Below are 24,457 nucleotides of genomic sequence, written 5' to 3'. Positions count from 1 at the left end.
ATAAGAACGGCGTGCTTATGTGCCCTCAATGCGCAAGGAGCTTTGCCGCGAAGATAGGCTATATAAGCCATCTTCGAGCACACGAGCGCCAAATCGACGGGTAGGAGTCAAAGTGGTCGCCATGGCCGAAATCGGTCGGATGAATCATCATCATAATGCGCCATACTTTAGAAAACTGGGAAGGAGGCGTTAGAATAGGTGGAGTTCAGATAACGAACCTGAGATATGCCGACGACACCACACTTCTTGCATCATCTGAAGCGGAGATGAAGGAGCTTCTGGACAGATTAGAGGCTATAAGCCTAAACATGGGACCAGCAATTAACAAAAGCAAGACCAAGCTGCTAGTCGTAGACCGCTTCTCATCCAACCAGCGTACGGACCTTCTGGCGGAATACGATGCCGTAGACCAGTGTGCCTATTGGTTCTGTGATCACGGATAAGGGGAGTTGTGAGCATGAAATACGCCGACGTATTGGAATGGTTAAAACAGCTATGACGCAGTTGAGCAAAGTTTGGAAAGATCGTAAAATTTTGAATAGGACCAAAATACATCTTGTGCAGTCACTGATCTTTCCAATCGCTCTCTATGGAGCAGAAACATGGACCATAAAAGCAGCTGACCGTAACAGAGTTGGCGCCGCCTATTAAGGATTCCATGGACAGCCCACCGCATGAACATCTCGGTCCTACAACAGCTTAAAATGGAGATCGCTCAACGTCTGTCTAACACCTGTCTGCAACGCTTAATGCGCTACTTTGGCCACGTTGCCCGCAGAGGTGTAGACAACTTGGAACGACTGATGGTAACTGGAGAAGTACAAGGAAAGGGTCCTAGAGGCCAGAGCCCCAAACATTGGTCCTACCAGATCTCCGAGCAAACCAACGGACCACTTAGCGCTGTACTACACCAGGCAACTAACCGGAACCGATGGAGATTGGCAGTCGACAAGCTGAAACGGAGTCACGACCCTCAGCAATGAGGAAGCGATGGAGAAGAAGTGCTGCACTTCGTTTTTTTAGTTAAAAGGCGCCCTGTGAATTTTTTTTGTTAGAACTCATACTCTCCACTGTGGCTGTCGGTTGGTGTAACGCTTACCGTTACACGTTTAGCGCCTTTGTTTCATTTTCCCACATTTGTGCACTTTTAGAGACATTAAACAGTTAATAAACCACCGTTATTACACATTTATACCTGAAGAAACACTAAATAAACAAAATAAAACAAATCACACAACTTCACTTCCCACGTTCCCGCCAAAAAGTTCAGTAACAAATCATAAATACTACCATAGGTACATATTTTTTTGTACAAGTTTTCTTATTAAGAAAGGCAAGGGGATCTTAGCCCATACAGCCTTCTATCATAAATCATTTTTAAAGAGACAATACTAGGTACTCACTAATATTACATATGAACTCTTTTCGATTTATTGAAGATCTATTCAATAAACAGAACAGTTCATTTATAATTTGAAAAGGGATATTGTATAAATCGTAATCGATAAAATATGTAAACCAAATCGTTTCTAATGCTACCACCTAAAACATACCCATAAATTTCTTTAGAAGAAAGAAGTATAAGCATTTAGTAATACCGGCTTCTTTATTTCCTTGCTAGCTTGCTTCCTGATCATAGTATTAAAATCATAACGTCTTTTAAATCGATGCCAACGCTGTTTAAAGATGATATTATTTATAATATTATTAATATTATATGCATAAAAAATATATATGATAACTGACCTTTATACTTCAATGAATTTGAGATATAATTTAGATTCCTTTGGTACCTGTTAATATTCAAAGATACCAGTATCCAAACTTTTGATCAGTATCTCTACTACCTGTAGACTTTTTGGCGGGAACGCAAGGAGTGAAGTTGTGCGAATTGTTTTGTTTTGTCTACTTAGTAGTTCTTCAGGTTTAAATAAGTCATTACGGTGGTTTATTAACTGTTTAATCTTTGTGAAAGTGCACAAATGTGGGACAATGAAACAAAGCCGCTGGATGTAACTTCTTGGGATCCTCCAAAATGTCCACTGATAAAATCTCAGTAAATGACCACCATTTTACTAAGATTATATTTCATCCCATATCATCTCATTTCATTTAATTTCATCCCAGTTGATTAATGTCTCAAATTAATCATCTTCATTTCATTTCACTCCATATTATCATTTTTCATAAAATTAAGAATATAAATTAAAATAAGACATAACTTAAAAGTCTTAATTACCAGGTCGTAAAATCCTTTTAAAAAAATTTGTGTAAGCGACACAATAAATACATGAATTTAAAATAAAATTCAATTTATTACCTAAAAAGTATTTTATTAGTGGAATAAAAAACAAGCTACAATACTGAGTAATTACTTTATAGAACGTACAATAAAAAAGGATTTGAGTCAGAAGAATTGCTAGACATTGAATAATTGTATTTAGGAAGAATATAAGCAGCTGCCTAAGTATCTAAAGTAAACTTCATGGAAAACTCGGAAAAAGAAAACAAAATAACTGAAACCCCAATGGTATGTATGTAAGAGTGAATTTCAATTGTTTAAATACATAAATTGTCAAGTTCAAAATGTCTATTAAAGTTTTTATCAAATTTATTCTTATTCTGTTCTTTCTAACCTGACTTTCAAACCTGTAGATAGTGTTATTAGTTATGTTAACTACTTGCCCAGTAGATAATGGTCCGTATGCAACAATGTATACATAATTATTGCTTTTCTAAATCATTCTATGCTTATGTGACACAATCTCTATATATAAAAATAAATTGCTGTTCGTTAGTCTGGCTAAAACTCGAGAACGGCTGAACCGATTTGGCTAATTTTAGTCTTGAATTATTTGTGAAAGTCCAGAGTAGGTTTAAAAGGTAGATAAATAAGAAAATGCTCGGAATTAAATTAAAATAACAATTTTCCGGATGGATTCCTTTTGTTTGTTTTAAGTTTATTTTATACAAAAGTTTAGGTCTTTTATTATCGATTGAGGCACTACGAAGTCTGCCGGGTCAGTTATTTAAAATAAAAATACCTTTCCGAGCTCTACATTAGTAAACCCACTGAAATGAGGTCGCAGGTAGAACTAATTAAATACACAATAAAGATAATTTATAATTTATCACATATATCCATCTGATATTTTTAGGAACTTTGGGCGTCTAGTTATTATTGTATTGGCCAAATATATGATATTGTATTCTTTATAAAATGTTTCGAGGGCTTAAACTAGCCTTTTTTTTCCACTGGAGAAAATCGGGCTGGTGGGGTGTGTGGGAGTCGAACCTCACTAAAAACTCCTGCCTCTCACAGCCGGCGCCCTACCCCGGACCGGGCGGGAACCCAGTCGGAGCTATTGAGACGGCGGGATAAGGTTTACGCAGAGCATATTACATCCATCCCGCTGTCCTTTAGACGCCGAACTAGACGCCGGACTGGCGGCCACCAGCGACACGACCACCGGTTCCCTCGGTCGACGGGCCAAGAGCCGGCATTGATGGCGCCGCGCTACACCTTCCCTCGGAGCGGTCGAGAGAACGCGGCCTACCACGCCACCCCACACTTTCGTTTCTCCGCGCACAAAGCGGGTGGAGCCTGAAGCTCTTAGGGGGCCGGGTTGCGGGGTCCCGACCCTCTGCTCGGCGGCGGCGGATTTCTGCGTAGTGAGGATAGCTTTGCCTCACTCGCCCCGCCGCCTCCTTCTGCGAGATGGTGCACTCGCAGAAGTCGAGCATAGCCTTCCAAGACTCGTCGTCGCCAAGCATCGACGCCACGACGCCAGGCAGCGACAAGTCCGGTCCTATCTTTGCGACAAGGACACGGCGCTGCACCTCCCAAGCGGGGCAGACAGCGAGCGTATGCTCCGCCGTGTCCAGGGCGTGTCCACAATGGTGTCACCTCGTCGTCGGCTCAGCACCTATCCGGTGCAGGTCCTCGGCCACGATTCACCCAGTCATCAAAGACTGGGTAAACCGCCTCGACGGTCCGTAGACCCCACGTGGGGTTGGCCAATCACCTCGACCACGATTCGAGCACGGACCGCCGAGAATGGGCTTTCCGCGCCCGCAGCTCACTTTTGGAGGGACGCGACACGCCCAGAGCACGAAGCTCGCTGCGCCACCGATAGTCGGCAGCGAGCGACTCCGCCTCCAGCTCACACGGCGGCGTCGCCGCCAACACACACGCCGCCTCGAATGAGACGGTGCGATATCCGCGGATGACCCTTATAGCAACGGTGCGCTGCGGCCGGCGCAGGAACCGAGCCATAGCAGCCCGGTTGCGCGGCTCAGCCCATACAGGCGCACCGTACAGGGCCATCGATCGCACCACCCCCGCGTAGAGGCGGCGCACAGCCTGATCCGGCCCCCCGATATTCGGGAGCAGTCGACTCAAAGAACCGGCTGTCCTCATCAATCCTAGTGTTAGTTGGGCGCACCTTTTAACATCATTAGAAATATTTATGTATCAATTTACAGGAAGATGAAAACAATGAGGAGCCTGATTGGCCGCACATACCGAAATTTAAGAAACACAAAGGGAGACTTGTGTCAGAAATGAGAGAACTAATGTACGGGTATGCTCAGCACCGTAGAATGGATATATACAAGAGGCTACTCCAGGTAGAGCTGTGCAGAAATATAGCACTGATCCACGAGGAAAACGGTTACGACTGTATGGATGTTGAGAATCGACCTAGGGGATGTGCTGTCTTCAAACATGCATACAGGGAACGGTACCCTGCGGCGAATGACCATTTGATATTTCAGAAAATCAACAGGACCATCAGAGATTCTATGTGGCCTAATAGACTTGGATTTTCATATACTTTAAGTAAGTCTACAGCTCTTTTATAACTGCATTTTTTTTTTATTGCTCGTGAAGCCAGACGAGCATACGGCCCACCTGATGGTGAGTGGTATCCGTCGCTCATGGATGTAAGCAATACCAGGAGCAGCACCATGCCGCTACCTATATATAAGTATAATATATTGTTTCATAGAAAGACACACTTATGATTTATACTGTTATGCGCTGGGGTTCGGGATAAATAAAACCTCCACCGAAGTACAAATTAAACTCTATTAAACACTTAAAGGCGCTAGAGGAAGAGCGCCAGCTCCAGGGTTGACCAACTCAAGGAGGTGACTGGAGGCCAGATATGGGGAACGGTACATATGGCGCAGAACCGAACCGAGTGGAGAAGATTGACATACAGTCACGATCCTCAGCATTGAGGGAACGACCAGAAAGAAAGAAAGAAAAACACTTAAAACACTCACAGAACATTTTATAACTTGTAATTCTCTTCTTCTGCTTTGCTTCAGATGATCCCTTCGCTGTTTAGCTTCGAGTAGATCTGATTTAGATATGTATTACGGCTTTTTTTTTTTTTATTGCTTAGATGGATGGACGAACTCACAGCCCACCTGGTGTTAAGTAGTTACTGGAGCCCATAGACATCTACAACGTAAATGCGCCACCCACCTCGAGATATAAGTATAGTTACAACGGCTACCCCACCCTTCGAACCGAAACGCATTACTGCTTCACGGCGGAAATAGGCGGGGTGGTGGTACCTACCCGTGCGGACTCCCAAGAGGTCCTACCACCAGTGATTACGCAAATTATAATTTTGCGGGTTTGGTTTTTATTACACGATGTTATTCCTTCACCGTGGAAGTCAATCGTGAACATTTGTTGAGTACGTATTTCATTAGAAAAATTGGTACCCGCCTGCGGGATTCGAACACCGGTGCATCGCTACATACGAATGCACCGGAAGTCTTATCCTTTAGGCCACAACGACTTCTCAATTGACTATTTTTAAATATTTGACTATTTTTGGCTATTTTTCTCGAGCGTTCTAGATTTTACTAGTTCTTTGGACATTCGACGATAGATGGCGTTACTCTTACCGGCGTAACAATACTAACGAAGATAAATACCTTCAAAGTTGTTGGTGGTGAATAATATCTGTCACCCATGAACCTTAGCAATGTCAGAAGCACAGTCAAGCCGTTACCTATTATTTTCGGGCCGTGGGCTGAACCTCCTACGAAATCCCCTCATCTTGGGGGGCGCGCGGCGAATGCGGGTCTGCCCCGCAAAAGTGAACCTCGGGTCCAGGAGATGGAATTTAAGACAAGCCGCCTACTTGTTACGATGATATTATGATACTTGTTTTAAATGTGATGGTTTGGTAATGAGACCTTTGAGCCGAATCTTATATTTTCTTCGTACATTGTATTTTAATTTGGAAAATGATGAGAAGCTAAATCAGATGAAATTTATTAATTTAAGACTTTAAATCAATTGGGTTGAAATTAAATGAAATAATGAGATTTGATGAGAAATACATAAGCTGGTGGTTATTTACTTAATATTTTTCAGTAGACATTTTGGAAGAACTTTCCTCAATTGTTGTTATCAGCTTTGTTTCATTTTTCCACATTTGTGGCCCCTACACATATGCGGACGGCTTAAACCACCATTACCTCACATATTTAAACCTCTAGAAATGCTAAATGAATATTCTAAAATAAAACAATTCACACAACGCCGTTCCTCGCGTTTCCGTCGAAAAGTCGCTATAAAAAGTTTGGAATACAATGAACAGCCTGCTGACTGATATACTTTTCACAGCATAGATCTGTCCTAATGTGCAGAATTGGTTCGGGCAGAGGTTCCTAAGTACCAACCACTTTCATTTATTGAGTCCATGCATTGTCGATTATCCTGATCCCAAGGTCGGTTAGGAACCTTCACTTCTACCAATTGCCTTTACTTATCTTTGAATTTTATGTTAAATGTTCCATGAGGGGTGCTGTGAAGAATTGTTTGGAATGATCCTGTCATCTCCTTTTTAACTATCACCAAACTAGTAGTCGTCAAGTTGAGTATTAAGTGGTAGGCAGCGGCTTGGCTCTGCCCCTGGCATTGGTGACTTCCATCAGCGACGGTAACCACTCACCATCAGTTGGAGTCATCAGAGGAGTATATCCTCTGCCTACAAGAGCAATAAAAAAACTGTTAGATTTTTGATTACCTAATAGTTGTACACACCGCAATAGTGCCATCCATATTTGGTCAATCATTGTTGTAAACCATAACAGTAATAGTATATTTTTATTCGTAGGGGACATATTGAGATCAGTGAACCCAAACCAAATGCAACAGTACAGGCAGATCGACTACAATGATACAGTTTTTACACCCCAGCAAATAAGGGTATGTCGTTTTTTTTTTATAAATTGTCTGGCTTTCAATATTACTTACACAGCAAAACAACATACCCCACAAATGATCGACACCTTTACATTCTTACATACTTTCGGTAGACAGCGGCTCGGTTCTGCCCCTGGCATTGCTGAAGTCCATGGGCGACGGTAACCACTCACCATCAGGTGGGCCGTGTGCTCGTCTGCCGACAAGATCAATAAAAAAAAACGTAAAAAATTTAATAGTTCTAGTAAACAGTTGTATATTTATCTCATATACAGTGATGGATTTACGCCTAGGTCTGTGAGGCCTTGGATGATTTTAGGGACTACATTTTTTAAATGCCAAATTTTCAGAGACGCTAAAAAATAAACACAGACCTTTGAAAATGAGTTCAGATTAAATTTTTATAAAAAAAATATAAAGTCGTTTTAAATTTAAAATAAAAATGTTGGATCAAAATTAATAAAATTTATTCTTACATTAAGGGCGGCGCGATAAAGACGGCAAGCTCAAACCTAAATCCGTCACATGAAATTCCCATGGATGACCTAAGATAAAAATATTGTATTTGTATATTTTCGCGCCTGCCACTCCCCAATGTATGCTGAACCCGATGTGTGCTACACATAAGGTGTGGGGTGGGTCATTGAGAATCGGTGGTCTAGTCAACTTTGTGTTGAATTGTTGCCAAAGCCCATAATAGACTTAATATGTCTGCAACTAACGTTGATACACGGACCGGTTCTCAAAGAAACTTAACCTTGAACAGTATTGTACCATTATTGTACCCATTGCAATTTTTTTTTTCAGGACATGGACACTGGACCTTTATAAAAAACATATAAAAAAAATTCCAATAAAAAAAAATTGAATTCAATTTGGTTTTATTTTAAAACTAATATGAAACCTTTTTTGACCTACATAGTTGCTATTGATAGCAATTTGCTGTATAAAATACTCGTAGACTGTTGCCGAGTCTAGTGATTATCTGTATTTCCTTAATGATCATTCCATAATAGTACAATCAACACTTTTTTTTTATGGGATTTTATGACGGCTCACTGAATTTGGCCCCTCTTTTCTTAATTAGAATAATTAGAAATCATTCAAATTTCTATATGTTTGTTAATATTCAATATCATTAAAAATAACTGAATTTATTAAAACCGCGCTAATCATACTTTAACGACTAATTGGCCGTCTTCACTGACTTTTGTTGTTGAAGAATTGTTGAAGTTTTCAATATTTTTTTGATCTACATAAGAAATAATTAGAGAGTATAAACGCACTTGTTAGCTAAACGCTAGTAAATACAGCCATTGTCAGCTGACTGACCAAACCGGCGCATGCGCAATGTAGGCTTGAGGTGATGGTTTGCTTATTAGATATAAAATAATTAATAATTGGGAATTTAATTATTTTTATGATCGAACAATCACCAATGGTCGTCGAACAAACGATAATTGATCAAAATTAATTAATCTGAGCGATAAAAATACAGATATCTAGTAAGGGGGCCCACTTAAGGGTGATCATTTGTTTAATTAATTATAAATAAATAAAAGACGAACAAATAATTAAAAATAAAAAAAAACGAAAATAAAAAGGGGGCCAAATTCAGTGAGCCTTTTAAGACCTGTAGACCACGTCTTATTTTAATTTATTTCTTATTTTTATGGAAAATGAAAGTATGGAGTGCAATGAAATGAAAATAATTAGTTTGAGACATTAATCAACTGGAATGAAATTAAATGAAATGAGATGAAATGATATGGATATTTTAAGTCGTCGTGGCCTAAAGGATAAGATGTCCGGTGCATTCGTATCAAGCGATGCACCGGTGTTCGAATCCCGCAGACGAGTACCAATTTTTCTAATGAAATATGTACATAACAAATGTTCACGATCGGCTTCCACGGTGAAGGAATAACATCGTATAATAAAAATCAAACTCTCAAAATTATAATTTGCTTAATTACTGATGGTAGGACCTCAGGTGAGTCCGCAAGGGTAGGTACCACCATCCCGCCTATTTCTGCCGTGAAGCAGTAATGCGTTTCGGCTTGAAGGGTGGGGGAGCCGTTGTAACTATACTGAGACCTTAGAACTTATATCTCAAGGTGGGTGGCGCATTTGCGTTGTAAATGTCTGTGGGCTCCAGTAACCACTTAACCAGGTGGGCTGTGAACACGTCCACCCATCTAAGCAATAAAAAAAAGGGATGAAATATAATCTCTGTAAAATGGTGGTCAGTTACTGAGATTTTTTCAGTGGACTTTTTGGAGGATCCCGAGAACTTATGTCCAGCGGCTTTGTTTCATTTTCCCACATTTTTGCCCTTTCACAAATATTAAACACTTAATAAACCACCGTTAATACACATTTAAACCTGAAGAAACACTAAATAGACTGTAACACCAGAAAATTTCCTTTCAATTAATTTAAACCTTTTTTTTAAATTAACGCCATCTAGCGTTTGTACGTGGCGCAGTGTGGAGAATCCGATACCTTCTTTTTTTTAAAGTTCAGTAACTGGACACTGCATGTCGTGACTGTGCGATTTTGTCTGTTATTCGACGACAAACTTTTCATATCACTGGCATGCAGAATCTTCGAGAAACGACACCTTATTAATATAAAAGGACAAGTTCACTTTGTCTAACTCTCTTTCATGAAACATCTCTGGTGCTGCGAGGTGATTAAGTTCATTACTTTACTAAAGTCAATTTTATTAACCCGTGGTGACGTGTTAAGCCAGGGTAAGTGTACTTGAATTATTCTCCACACTGAGTCCACAATCTATAATTAAATAAATTTTAAAACATAATAATGTCTTGACACGTAGGTCCTTATAACGGGTACAAATTATGTACTCCAGTTAGGGTGCGGAGCGTGACCTTCTGATCACCTTTGGAATCCCATAGCGCCTTTCTATATGGACGTTGCCAGAAACGGGGAGCTCTAGCAAGTCTGTCCAAGGAAGGCTGCTTGACTTCGGTAGAAATAGGACACACCCGCATTCCTAGCCTCGCTCCCATACAGCAACCCCGGTTGCTGGGAAGTGATCCCGGTGTAGCGTATTGTTTCTTTTATTTGTATTAAAACTTTTTCGAGTGTTCAGTGTGTCTACCGACACACCTTCTTTATTAACTTTGTAACTTAACCTCTCACCAGTATTATTTTACTATTATTGTAAATTAACTAATTTTATACTTGTAAATTTGTGTCCAATAAACACAGTATTGTTAATTTTAATATGTTTCTTTTATTGGTGTAAGTCTCCCAGAGCAGTAAGTGGTGGCGCCCTGAGATCCTCCTCACCGAGTCTCCTGTTCACCGGTTGTCTAGTGGTGGTGACGTGTCAAGAAGTGGTGCGACTCGGCCCCGTGTCTCTCGACCCATAGACCACCTTTTGGGGAGTGACGCGACAGGGCCTCATATAACATCGGCATACCCAGGGGCACCCTCAGACACAGACATGTTATAAAATAAATCACACCACTTCACTCCTCGCATTCCGCGGGCGTATTCTCGCGTGTATGCTTCGGTGGTTGCGGGTGAACTATGGGCACCCGAAAGGGCGCGCGCGCGGCTTGCTAAAAGGAAACCCTTCGGTCGCTACTCTTTGAGTCGCGCCGCGGCAGGCGTTTTGGTTGCTATAGAATATTAACGAAAATAAGACTTGACCTAAAGGTCTTAGTTACCAGGTTATAAAATCCCTTAAAAAAATACTACTGTCAATTTTTTGAGAACTTGAAAGTTAAAATTTACAGCAAATTGATAAATGATGCCTACCTAGTGAAAACAAGTAATATTCACACAGAAAAAATAATAGTGTTTTCTTACATCAGTAGTAACACAAAACGAAAATATGGATGATCTTGCTAAAACTAACCCGCCAACAGAAGTACGTATTAACATAATTCAAAATATTCATTGCACTATAATAAAAAAATTACAAAAACAATTAATTAATTCCAATAATTTCGTTACCTTATTTTTTATAATAAATTTTCATTCTTCATGAATATCTTTAAATTTTTATTTTTCTTCAGGGAACCAACATTCGAAACGATGGGCCTACACTAAATTTATTAGATAAAGCAATATTAAAAGATAAATATCGCGTGATACCGAATTTAAAAACTGCTCAAAGTGAAATCACCAGAGAAATGCGAGGAATTATCGATGAAAAAGTAGAAAAATATCAAATGGTTTACTTTTATAAATTACTCAATTTAGGGTTAAGACGTAGACTCTGTCTATTGCTCGAAGAACATGGTATAGATGTTTTACCCAAAACAGAATTGAATCATAACTTATTCTCACACATTAAGTTGTCCACAGTGTACAGGGATAAATATAGTATGACCACAGATGTAGAATTTGTGGAATCAATTGTCGACATTGTCAAAGATGCTATGATCTGTAAAAAAGGTATGACAAAAGTGGATGGCTTGTAGATTAAGAAATAAATTATAAATAAATGAATTGTGATTGATGCAGTGAGAGGTTTGAAAAAGTAGTATTTAAACCGTGTTTTAGCTAATAATGTTTGATTTAATTTAAATAGTTATAAAAATGAAGTATATGTTATACAACTAATTGCATGGTTTTTAAGTTTTATTTTAATTTGACTTCACAAATTAGCAATAGAAGCTATTGTCTTTGATGGATCCCTCACCCAAATGATGCTCTGTGAGCACTCTCTTATTAACTAAATTAAATAACAATCATTAGTTTAATGATAAGTTTAATTTTTTCGTTAGCATAGAATTGCTTTACACAGCTTATACAGAGGTTTTTTTATATAAAAAGCACTAATATTATTTTAAAAATCGATGTTCATATCATCATGTTTCAGATGTAAGTAAATATATAAAGGATTTACCAGAAGAAACCAGTCAATCAAATAAGCAACATAACAATGTAACAATAATAGAGTCTAAAATAGATGAAGATAATGAAAAAAATAGTAGTGGTTCTCATAATAACAAAAATAATCAAAACAAATTACAAGCTCTTTTTGAAGAATTTAAAAAACGATGCAAATTGGACAACAAACCCAAGGTCGTATCTCAGAGTGGAAAACAGCAAAGCACGAAATGTCAACAAAATCTGGTTACAAAGGTGCAAAATAAACAATCAAAAAAACAAGCTCGAAAAAAAGCTGGTGCTCTCAATCAGAAAGAGCCACATGACCAAGAAAAAAGTAATACAGTGCAAGAAAACAAAAAAAATAGAAGTGATCAACAGGATCTCGAAAAGCAACAGAATACTAATTCTCAACCAAACATTACAAATTCAACAAATCAATTGAATTCAGAATTCCAGTCCAACCTTTTTCCCTCAAATGGTCAACAAGAAGTGAAGTGGGAATTAAATTCTAATGAGAATGAAATACGATCGATTTGTCAAACAAAAGCATCACATCCGTTTGTAAATCTACAAGAATCTTTTGTCCAACAGAACATCATTCCTCAGTTTGAAAATCATACAAGTTCAGTATGGAAACCGAATACCCACTTTGAAAATATACCAAGTTCTCAACCTGAAGTCATTTCCAGTTTGAGATCCCAACAAAATTCAAGTTGTCAAATTAATTCCATTCCTCTAATAGCCAACCAACATTTGGCAAGCGACCAACAAAGTCTTATCTCACAATTTTTAAATCAACAAAACTCATATGCTTACCACGGAGTAGTTCATGGACGAACAGTAATGCCCCAGTTTGTTCATCAACCAGTCGTGAATTACGCACAAAACATTGTACCCCAGCTCGTTATCCCAGTTCAACAAAGCTTAGTTTGCGCGCCAATTGCAGTACCCCAGGTGCCACAGGTCAACCAACACACAGTACCAGAGGTTATTGGCCCCCAAAAGTCAATTTACCAACCAAAACCAATACCTACCGTCATAAATCAACAAATTTCAGATTGTCAACAAAAAATAACTTCCCCATATGCCAATGAAACAGATCCAATTTGCCATCCAAAAGTCATAACCGAAATAAAGCCCATCATTCCTGCAAACGCAGACCTGTTGATATCTGACAAACCAAACCTCATACCCCAGCATCTAAATCAACACAGTCCATTTGATAGATCAAACACGACTGCTAAAGAAAAAAAGCAAGAAACAATATCTCAAGACACATCTGGAAGAAAAGTGCTGAGTAAGTATTAAGATTTTATTGGTAAGTTGGGTGAACAAGCTCACACCTTCACTGTGTGGGCGCGTTGACCCGTACAGGCGGCCACCCTTCTGGCTACGCTTCCAGAAGGTCGGTCCGCCAACTCGCCAGGGAGGCCGTGCGTGGTCTGGGTGCACCATGGTGCCCATGTGCAGCTGCAGGAGGCACACCTGGCGATGCCTCCGGTGCTTTAGCATCCGGCACGGCTTCGCCAGGTGCCATCGGCTGTGGATCGCAGCGGACTTTGCTTCCGTTGCGGTCAGCCTGGGCCCAAGGCGGCCTTCTGCACCGCCGCCGCGCCGCATTGTGTATTGTGTGACGTGGCGAAGCGGCGGGCAGACCACCAGGCTGGAGGCCCGGCCTGTCGTTCCGCTTCCTCCGACAAAAAGTGGAGTCGTGGCGGAAAAAAGCCGGCCGGTCAGTTTCTGTCGCGGACGTCAAGCCGCAAGGCGGGACGGAAGACGAGGGAGCGAAGCACGTGACACCTCAATAATGGATCACGTCGATTGTTTCCTCCAAGCGAACGCGAACCACTTCGCCGGGGCGCAGGATCTCCTATCATCGACATCGCGTTCGTCACGGAGCCATTATTCGTACCTGCCGACCGGGAGGATTGCTGGGCTGGGGATGTCGATGGCTCCGTGGCGATCGTTTTGCGACAGTCGGTGGCTTTACTCCGCCTTAGAAAGGTCCACGGGATCCGGGTAAGCCATAGTTAGGGTCGACGAAACCGTCGTGATAGGGGTGTACTTCTCTCCGAACAGAAGTCTCACCGAGTTCGAGCGAAGTGGGTGGGCTCGAAGCGTTGGTTCATCGCTTTAAATCTCGGTGATACTGGCGCGGGACCCCAATACCAAAAATACGGCGTGGGGTTTCCCCCGCACGGACTCACCCGGCGAGTTCCTGTCGGAGTGGGCCTTCGCGACCGGCTTCTGTCATCTGAACAGAGGTTCGGTCGCGACCTGCGTGCAGTGGAACGGGGAATCATACGTGGATGTGTCGTTCGCGTCTCTGTCCGCCGCACGCCGTGTCCGTGGCTGGCGTGTTCTCGAGGGGTCGAAGACGGTCCATCTATTCCGTCTGGACGTCGGACGCTGTTGGACCATCGGTTCGTCCAATTTGAGCTCTCCGTCTCCACCTCGTTGAACGCGCTGGCCGAAGACGCCTGCAGCGAGGAGGAGCTCCTGCGTAACGCTCCGCGATAATTCCTCGATGGGCACTGAAGCACCTGAATAAGGTGCTCGCGGTGGAGGTGGCCATAGTGGCCACGTGGGCGCTGATGCCAGCGCGTCTAGTGGACGTGATGTCGGAGCCCAACTGGTTCCGGAATACGATGCGTCGCGTCTGTGGTGCTCCGATGTCCCGGGTCAGCGAGAGGAGTGCGTGCGGGCGCGCCGCAGGAGCGCCCTCCACCGCCGCGGCCGCTTTCGCGACGCAGACTTCGCGGAGGTGGCTGTCCGGCTGTATGCCGACTACCGTCAGAAGCAAGAGGTCGTTAGGCCGTCAGCAAGGCAATCTCAAAGCATGAAGGCGCTCCTAGAGACGCTCGACCAGGATTCCAAGAAATTGCGGCCTTGGGCGCTCCCGGTGACAGAGCGCCTCCAGGGCTCCGGGCTGTTCCCGCGGATGGAGGGGGACTTAGAGCCCCCTCCATGGGTACGCCGCCACGCGGTGACGTGAACGGTGATGCCCCTACTGAGGCGGTCCCTCTGAGCATCTCGGAGGAGGAGGTTCGCGCGGCCGTAACGAAGATGCGCAGGGAGGATGCGGCTCCCGGCCCTGACGGTTTTTGGGGAATCGACTCGTTGAAGCCTGTCTCGAGTCGGGACGTTTTCCGAAGGAGTGGAGGACGGGCAGACTTGTTCTGCTGAGGAAGGAGGGACACCCTGTGGACTTACCAGCGGGGTACCGTCCCATCGTGTTGTTCATCGAGGCGGGATAACTGGTCGAGCGGGTGGTGGTCGCCCGCATCGTCCAGCACCTTACGGGGGTAGGTCCCCGTCTGTCAGCGGAACAGTTCAAATTCAGGGAGAGCCGTTCGACCATCGCCGCGGTGATGCGCGTGTGCGCCCTCTCTGATGAGGCCTTCGGCTGAGGCGGGTCTGCACTGGCGGTGTCCCTGGACATCGCTGAAGCGTTTAACACCCTACCTTGGTTGGTGATTCCGGGGGCGCTGGAGTATCACGGCGTCCCTGCGTATCTCCGTCGGCTGATGGGGTCCTACCTCCAGGAAAGGTCGGTTGTGTGCACTGAGCTTGATGGGGCGGTGCTCCGCTTACCCGTTCCACAGGGGTCAGTCCTCGGCACTCTCTTGTGGAACATCGGCTACGACTGGGTCCTGCGGGGCACCCTTCGCTCTCCTCTCCCGGATCTGAGCGTAGTTTATTATGCGGACGACACTTTGGTCGTGATCCGGGGGAAGAATTTGCGCAAGTCTGCTTGTCTTTCCTGCGCGGGTGTGGCCTTCATCATTGGCAGGATTTGAAGCTTGGGTCTGGAGGTGGCGCTTGAGAAATCCTAGGCCCTGTTATTTCACATAGCCCGGATAGCGCCACCTCAGGAGGCTCACCTCTTGATCGGAGGCACCGCGTCGAGATCGTGGCGAGACGAGGTACCTCGGTCTCGTACTGAACGGTCGTTTCCGTGCTCACTTCGAAAGATTGGGTCCCCCACTGATGGCGACCACTGGCTCGCTGAATTGGCTTTTGCCGAACGTCGGGGGTGGTGCGGTCGGTGGCGCTGTACAGGGCTCCCGTGTCGTACCACGACCTGACCCGCGACAACGTCGCAGCGTGCGATTGCGGTCAGGGTGGTTCACGGGTACCGCACCGTCTCGTTTGAGGCGGCGTGCGTGTTCGCCGGGACACCTTCCTGGGACCTGAAAGCGGAGGCGCTCGCTGCGAATTGCGAGTGGCGATGCGAACCAGGGGAGAACCGCAGCCTGGCGTGACGGGAGTTCGAACACGGAAGCTTCAATCTCTGCGTGCCGTGTTCGAGGCTTGGGCTCGCCCCCTGGCGGATCCCGCCTACGAGCGATGGAGCGTCGAGGCGATCCGCCCGGTTCTCTCGCACTGGGTGAATCGCAACCGAGGACATCTCACCTTCCGGGCGACGCAGATGCTCACGGGACACGGCTGTTTAGGTCGCTACCTGCAACTCGTCGCCCGGAGGGAGCCGACGCCTGAGTGCGACCACTACAGTGGTTGTAACGAGGACACGGCGGAGCACACGCTCGCGTACTGCCCCGCTTTCATGGAGCAGCGCCGCGTCCTCGTTGCAAAAATAGGACCGGACTTGCCGCTTCCGAGCCTTGTGGCTACGATGCTCGGCAGCGACGAGACCTGGCAAGTGATGTTCGACTTCTGCAAGCCCACCGTCTCGCGGAAGGAGGCGGTGGAACGGGAGAGCTCTTCTTCCCTCTCGGCGCCGTGCCGCCACCGCCGAGCCGGGGGTCGGGAAGAGGGCGTTTGTCCAGCTCCGGGCCTTGTGAGGAGGCAGTCTCCTCCCGGTCATGGTCACGGGCGACCTAAGGGGGTTGAGGCTGCGCCGCACGCTATCGTTGCTCTAGCGCGCTGGCACCAGGACGATGGAACGACGCGTCGACGGCTGCGGCCTGCGATGCGCTCCGCGTCGTCGTCGTCGCTTTCGTCGCCGAACATACTGTGGAAGATCAAACCGGTCGGAGGTCTATCGACTCAGCGGGGTATCCCGGAACACCAGCGGCATCACCCGGGCGGCCTAGTAGGATCGCCGTACTCCGGAGACCGGCTTTATTGGTTGTCGACTATCGCCTCGTCGACCCGTTGATCAGGCGTCCTCGGGGTGACCCCGTGAATCTGGTTGTAGGGGCGGGACCTCGTAAGAGGCTTGGCTACCGGCACGAAAGAAAACTCAACCTCACAGCTTGGTTTTAAGAAATTACAATTATATTGAATCATTTGCGTTCAATTTCTGACTACTGAAATAGGAACAAATGAATCAAGTATTGAAGCTTAGTCTTTATGATTGGCTTCGCAAATAGATCCGGCACACCCATGTTTATTTCTAATATTGAATGGAAATTGAAAGAAACATTTTTCAAAATCCTAAAAGAAATAGACAAGAACCATCACAGCACCATCTTAGCGTTGACAATGGAGCAAAATCAGTCAACTATTGTTTCACATTTCTACTATAATTTTGCTTCCTACAACATTTTGGTCCATCTGATTGTAGAGCTAAGGCTGTAGCAGTAAGGCTTTATATCTTTCAAACTTTCAAGCTTTAAGGATTATACAGTAAATGATAAATTTCGACCTTAAATGACAAGGTGGGTTGCGGCATTCACTTAGCGGTGTCTGTGGGCCTCCATAACCATCAAGTGGGCCGTGCGCTCGTTAAATGCATTAAAAAATACCATGATTGTTCCAAGGTAGAGTGAGATGTTACAGTGGGTACACAACAACCTTACCAACTGTACTTAGATAAGCAATTGTGTGTCAGGTCATCAAGTAAATAGTGTGAGTGTATTCATATATGTCGTTCGTTATAAAAATCGTGGTAAAATTGCCGATTTCTACACTTAGTACACGCAATGGAATATAAACAATAAAAGGAAGGGTCACACGAGGTCAACGGCCTTGAGCGAAACACCGAGGATACCGCCTGACTTTGCTGATTGACCAGATGCTAAAATTGACAAAATGAGAACAGGTCTACTTTAAAAAACAAACAATACATTAAATTAAAAGATGTTATTTATTTGGAATATTAAAAGTAAATTGAAATGTTTAGTGAAATTAGAAAAAAAATTAACTCGTTTAAAAATCGGGTCGAGACTGTCCCAGTGTTGGAGATGAACTATAAAATGGTACATAGTTCATTTTGATTCACATTTTTAACCCATAAAATATATCGTTGACAAAAGTTAGTAAAATGTTTTAATATTTTAAATCAACAAAACACATATGCTTACCACGGAGTAGTTAAAGGACCAACAGTAATCCCCAGTTTGTTCATCAACCAATCGTGAACTGCGCACAAAACATTGTACCCCAGCTCGTTATCCCAGTTCAACAAAGCTTAGTTAGTGCACCAATTGCAGTGCCCCAGGTCAACCAACACCAGACCAGGGGTTATTGGCCCCCAAAACTCAAACTTACCACCCAAAACCGATACCTACTGTCATAAATCAACAAATTTCAGATAGCCAACAAAAAGTAACTTCCTCATATGTCAATGAAACAAATCCAATTTGCCGTCCAAAAGGAACGACCAAGATAAAGCCCATCATCATGCCAGCAAATCCAGACTTGTTGATATCTGACAAACCAAACCTCATACCCCAGTCTCTAAATGAACACAGTCCATTGGATAGATCAAACACACCTACTAAAGATAAAAAGCAAGAACCAAAATCTCAAGTTACATCTGGAAGAAAAGTATTGAGTAAGTATTTAGATTTTATTGATTACTTATTTATTATTTATTTATTTAAATAATATGGCTCCAGCGCCTTTGGCATTGATTTGCCTTGAAAACCTGGCCGGGTGTAGGTATGTTGAATAGAGGCAGTTGCCGGTAAATGTGGAGCTGATCTTTTTTCTGGGACATTTAATACATCTTCCGCAGGGCGTTTTTGTGGAGCTTTTACTGGAGAATTAAGCATTTGAGAAAGATCGTCCATCTCCGAATTTAAAGAAGACCTCCCTCTGTCCGGAGGGACGTTTTCGCCCACCGAGGACGACATTGATATAAAAAAATACACTTACCAGTTAAATTAAACTTAAACTAATCCACCACCAACAAAAATAGGACAACACAATTCTTAAAAACACAGAAAAAACGGGAAAAACACTAAAAATAATCGATACTTGTGTAATCTGACAGATGTCCAACTACCCTCTCCATTGATTAGTTGTGTGAACAAGCTCACAGCCAGTTTTTAAGTAATTACAATTATATTGAATAATTTGCGTTCAATCTCTGGCTCATGAATTATGAACAAAATAATGAAGTAGGTATTGATGTTTAGTCTTTGCAAACAAATCCGGCATACCGACTTGTATCTATAGTATTGAATTGAAATGAAACATTTGTCACTATTTAATTACACCTTAATTGTTATGATTCACAGGCAAGAGGAAAGGTGATGAGGAATTGATGATGGTTAATAAAAAATGTAAACTTTCAACTGAATTAGAAAACCTTATAAGAAATAGACAAGAACCATCGAAGCACCCTCTTAGCGTTGACAGTGGAGGAAAATCAGTAAATTATTGTGAGTTTCACATTTCTGCTATAATTTTGCTTCCTACAACATTTTGGTCCATCTGATTGTAGGGCTAAAGGTCAACTAGCAGTAAGGCTTTATATCTTTCAAACTTTCAAGCTTTAAGAATTATACAGTAAATGATAAATTTCGACCTTAAATGCCAAGGTGGGTTGCGGCATTCACTTGGCGTCGTCTGTGGGCCTCCATAACCATCAAGTGGGCCGTGCGCTCGTTCAGTGCAATAAAAAAGACCATGATTGTTCCACGATAGAGTAAAGTGTTACAGTGGGTACACAACAGTCTTACCAGCAGTACTTAGATAAGCAATTGTGAGTCAGGTCATCAAGTAAATATTGTAAGTGTGATATACAAAGTGTATTCATATATGTCGGTGATAGAGCAGAGCTAGTAAAACTGTCGACTCAGTAGTAGAGAACAGAGTACACGCAATGTAATATAAACAATAAAAGGAAGTGTCACACGAGGTCAACGGCCTGGAATGAAATCCAATTTACCAACCAAAACCGATACCTACTGTCTTAAATCAACAAATTTCAGGTAGCCAACAAAAAATAACTTCCCCATGTGTCAGTGAAACAAATCCAATTCGCCAGCCCAAAGTCATGACCGAGATAAAGCCCAACATGCCAGCAAATCCAGACCTGTTGATATCTGACAAACCAAACCTCATACCCCAGTCTCTAAATCAACACAGTCCATTGGATAGATCAAACACGACTACTAAAGAAAAAAAGCAAGAACCAAAATCTCAAGAAACATCTGGAAGAAAAGTATTGAGTAAGTATTAAGATTTTTATTGGTTAATTGTGTGAACAAGCTCACAGCCTGATGCTATGTAATTACAATTTTAATGAATCATATGCGTTCAATCTCTGGCTCATGAATTATGAACAAATGAACCAAGTAGGTATTGAAAATTAGTTTTTTTTTATTGCTTAGATGGTTGGACGAGCTCACAGCCCTTTTTTTTTCTACCTAAGCTGGTAACCTTGAGAGGCTATTCCAGCGTAACCTTAACTAGTAGGTGAGCTCACGGGGCTCAAACCTGACGACGTTGCTAACACGGACCCTGGCAAGAGCAGTGCTTCACAGAATCTACCACCGGATCGGAAACGCGACCCACTGAGAAGATCCGGCGAGAAACTCAGTGGGCTGTGTCTGAGAGTTAATTTACTCGTCGAGCCCTTCGTCGCAAGCGACGGGTTCAACGAGAACGGTGACCGGTGCTTGAAGTACCTAAAAGCACCGTTAGTGGATCGGGAGGATCCGAAATGACGTGTTTTGGGCGACGTCGACTGCTTTCCATTCTTTCCGCAGGATCGGGAATGAAACACAGCCCACTTGGTGTTACATGGTTACTGGAGCCCATAGTCATTTACAACGTAAATGCCGCCACCCACCTTGAGATATGAGTTCTAAAGTCTCAGTATAGTTACAACGGCTGCCCCGCCCTTCAAACCGAAACGCATTACTGCTTCACGGCAGAAATAGGGAGGGCGGTGGTACCTACCCGCGCGGACTCAACAGAGCTTACCACCAGTCTTTGCAAACAGAACCGGCACACCCATCTGTATCTATAGTATTGAATTGAAATTTAAATTAAACATTTGTCACTATTTATTTACACCTTAGTTGTTATGTTTCACAGGCAAGAAGAAAGGCGATGATGGACTGATGATTGTTAATAAAAAATGTAAACTTTCAACTGAATTAGAAAACCTTATAAGAAATAGACAAGAACCATCAAAGCACCCTCTTAGCATTGACAATGAAGGAAAATCAGTAAATTATTGTGAGTTTCACATTTCTGCTATAATTTTGCTTCCTACAACATTCTTCACGAACACAGTCAAGCTAGTTTGGTCCATCTGATTGTAGAGCTAAAGGTCACCTAGCAGTAAGGTTTTATATCAAGCTTTAAGGGTAGGAAAGCCATTATACAGTAAAAGTTAAAATTTGACCCTAAATGCCAAGGTTGCTGCACTTGGCATTGTGTGTGTGGGCCCCCATAACTATTAAGTGGGTCGTGCACTCGTTCAATGCAATAAAAAGGACCATGATTGTTTCATGGTAGAGAGACGTTACAGTGGGTGTTTTTTTTTTATTGCCCAAGTAGGCAGACGAGCGTACGGCCCATGGACTTCAGCAATGCCAGGGGCAGAGCCAAGCCGCTGCCTACCGTTATGGATTCTCCACATAAATTTTTGGAACGAAGTTTCTTATCGCGCGTTGTGAAAGGGGGCTAGACGGAAAAAATTCTTACGAAAAGTTGTCACGACACTTTTTAGATCCGTCATTCTGACCAATCAACGTGTAGGCGCTTATCGCGTGACATTGCTCGTATCCGATTGGTCCGCGTAATGAGTACAGTTTCTCGAGATAGCGTTTCAACAATAGTAATTTAGTTCATAGTATTGTTTTTTTCTTCTTCATAATGCCGTAATTTATTATTATAACTTAAAAAAAAACAATTACAATTCCTTCACTAATTAATCGAGGTTCTTCGTTCCATCCGGGTGTCCCTTGACACCTCTGAAGTTTTTTTTATTAATAAGACATTTGAAGCGATCACAATACGCACACGAATTGTGACGTATCAAATGACTAATGTCCATGAACTACGGCGAACGCTCATCAAGTCCCACAACAACCTTACCAGCAGTACTTAGATAAGCAATTGTGAGTCAGGTCATCAAATAAATAGTGTGAGTGATAAACAAATTGCATTCATATAATATGTCGGTGATAAAACAGAACTGGTAAAATTGTCGACTTCTACACTTAGTATGCGCTGTGACATGTCCTTCTTCAAACGAGGCTTGTGGAGAGTATTAAGCGGTAGGCAGCGGCTCGGCTCTGTCCCTAGCATTGCTGAAGTCCATGGGCGACGGTAACCACTCACCATCAGGTGAGCCGTGTGCTGGTCTGCCTACAAGGACAAAAAAAAACACGCAATGGAATATTTAAAACAATAAAAGGAAGTGTTGCACGAGGTCAACGGCCTTGAATGAAATTCAATTTATCAACCAAAACCGATACCTACTGTCATAAATCAACAAATTTCAGGTAGCCAACAAAAAATAACTTCCCCATGTGTCAGTGAAACAAATCCAATTGGCCAGCCCAAAGTCATGACCGAGATAAAGCCCAACATGCCAGCAAATCCAGACCTGTTGATATCTGACAAATCAAATCTCATACCCCAGTCTCTAAATCAACACAGTCCATTGGATAGATCAAACACACCTACTAAAGATAAAAAGCAAGAACCAAAATCCCAAGACACATCTGGAGGAAAAGTACTGAGTAAGTATTATTAAGATTTTATTGCTTAGGTGAATGTGCCCAGGGCCTGGTGTTAAGTAATTACTGGAGCCCATAGACAACAGCAACGTAAATGCAGTCATCCTTGAGACGTGTGTTCGTAGCTTTATAGTTCTATAGTACAATGACTGCCCATAGATGAAACTTACCCGAGCTGGCTCAAAAATTTCCTACTGTTACTGGTAACAATGCAAAGCATACTTTTTCTGAATTTGATTCTTAATACACTGTGTTATATGTGACATTAACACGTTTCATTAGAAAAATATTACCTGTCTGTGGGATCCAAATACTGGCATGTTCATGTCCCATCGCTCTCTATGAATGCACCAGAGGTCTATCTTCTAACTCTAAGGACATAACTTCCCATCTTGCATTGTCTATATTTGAAAAATATATCGGTTTTCACATGGTATTGAATCATTTGTTTAACGGCTGTCTGGTGTAGTGGTAAGTGACATGGTCACTACACAAGGGGGTCGCTGGTTCGAATCCCGCCAAGGTAAGATATTTGTATGATAAATATAAAAAAATGTCTTTTCCAGGGTTATGGATGTATATCTAATATATGTGTATGTGTATAATAAAAATCTTACATTTATTTCCGTTATCTGGTACCTTTGTAACATAAGTTCTTTACGAACTTAGCACGGGACCAGTTAATGTGGCGTGATCGTTAGTAAATATTTATTATTATTATTATTCTGTATTGAAAACTGCCACGCCTGGGAAGACGGCAGGACACACTCCGACGAGGTGGGCAACAATCGGCCGGAGCGTTAGGGACGTTAGGATTATTATTATTATTATTTGCGTTGAATTTTAGGCTCATGAAATATGAACAAATGAATTGAGTATTGAAGTTTAGTTTTTATGTTCGGCTTTGCAAGAAGATCCGGCACATCCATGTGTATCTATAGTACTGAATTGAAATTGAAATTAAACATTTGTCACTATTTATTTACACCTTAATTGTTATGATTCACAGGCAAGAGGAAAGGCGATGAGGAATTGATGATTGTTAATAAAAAATGTAAACTTTCAACTGAATTAGAAAACCTTATAAGAAATAGACAAGAATCATCGAAGCACCATCTTAGCGTTAACAATGGAGGGAAATCAGTAAATTATTGTGAGTTTCACATTTCTGCTTGAGTATTACTTTCTATAATATTTTTTGTAAAACAAGCTATTATCTAACCTAACTCTATATATATACATATCGACGCTTGAAATGCAAACGCGACTAAGCGACAATGCGTGATCTTTACAGTAGACTAATTTAAAGTTGAAATACCTGAAAAAAAATCTATTTTAACAAATCTAGCTGTAGAATTGAAATTATTTTAATAGACCTAGAAATATAATTTTTTTGCGCATCGAATATGGTTATTGCCTATCATTTATGTACAAAGCAGTTATTGTCGCTTAGTCA

The 24,457-nt window shown here is 42.6% G+C and overlaps 2 protein-coding genes across 6 annotated transcripts in view; both read left to right on the top strand.

Annotated features, from left to right (window-relative positions):
* Positions 1-1,863: 1,863 nt before the first annotated feature.
* LOC101737900 (uncharacterized) lies at positions 1,864-8,108 on the top strand. The gene is made up of 4 exons (XM_004923067.3): positions 1,864-2,530; positions 4,486-4,840; positions 7,146-7,237; positions 8,042-8,108. The coding sequence occupies exons 1-4, from the start codon at positions 2,486-2,488 to the stop codon at positions 8,063-8,065; spliced, it is 516 nt and encodes a 171-aa protein (XP_004923124.1). The 5' UTR covers positions 1,864-2,485; the 3' UTR covers positions 8,066-8,108.
* A 1,742-nt stretch (positions 8,109-9,850) lies between these two features.
* LOC101744973 (uncharacterized) overlaps positions 9,851-24,457 on the top strand; it is a 15,696-nt gene continuing 1,089 nt past the window's right edge. The window contains exons 1-11 of one of the 5 annotated variants that reach the window (XM_062675677.1): positions 9,851-9,990; positions 10,077-10,301; positions 11,005-11,138; positions 11,287-11,668; positions 12,096-13,406; positions 18,609-18,851; positions 19,540-19,683; positions 20,236-20,475; positions 21,347-21,490; positions 22,765-23,004; positions 24,011-24,154. In XM_062675677.1, coding sequence (XP_062531661.1) covers positions 11,103-11,138; positions 11,287-11,668; positions 12,096-13,406; positions 18,609-18,851; positions 19,540-19,683; positions 20,236-20,475; positions 21,347-21,490; positions 22,765-23,004; positions 24,011-24,154 — 2,884 coding nt within the window. In that variant the 5' untranslated portion in view covers positions 9,851-9,990; positions 10,077-10,301; positions 11,005-11,102. Of the gene's footprint in view, positions 9,991-10,076; positions 11,139-11,286; positions 11,669-12,095; positions 13,407-18,608; positions 18,852-19,539; positions 19,684-20,235; positions 20,476-21,346; positions 21,491-22,764; positions 23,005-24,010; positions 24,155-24,457 lie in introns of those variants that run through there. The other 4 variants (XM_038019675.2, XM_038019674.2, XM_062675678.1 and 1 more) reach the window with 4 other exon arrangements.

This window comes from Bombyx mori, chromosome 24 (assembly GCF_030269925.1).
Source record: "Bombyx mori chromosome 24, ASM3026992v2".
Classification (NCBI taxonomy): domain Eukaryota; kingdom Metazoa; phylum Arthropoda; class Insecta; order Lepidoptera; family Bombycidae; genus Bombyx; species Bombyx mori.
This window is presented reverse-complemented; position numbering and strand designations above follow the sequence as displayed.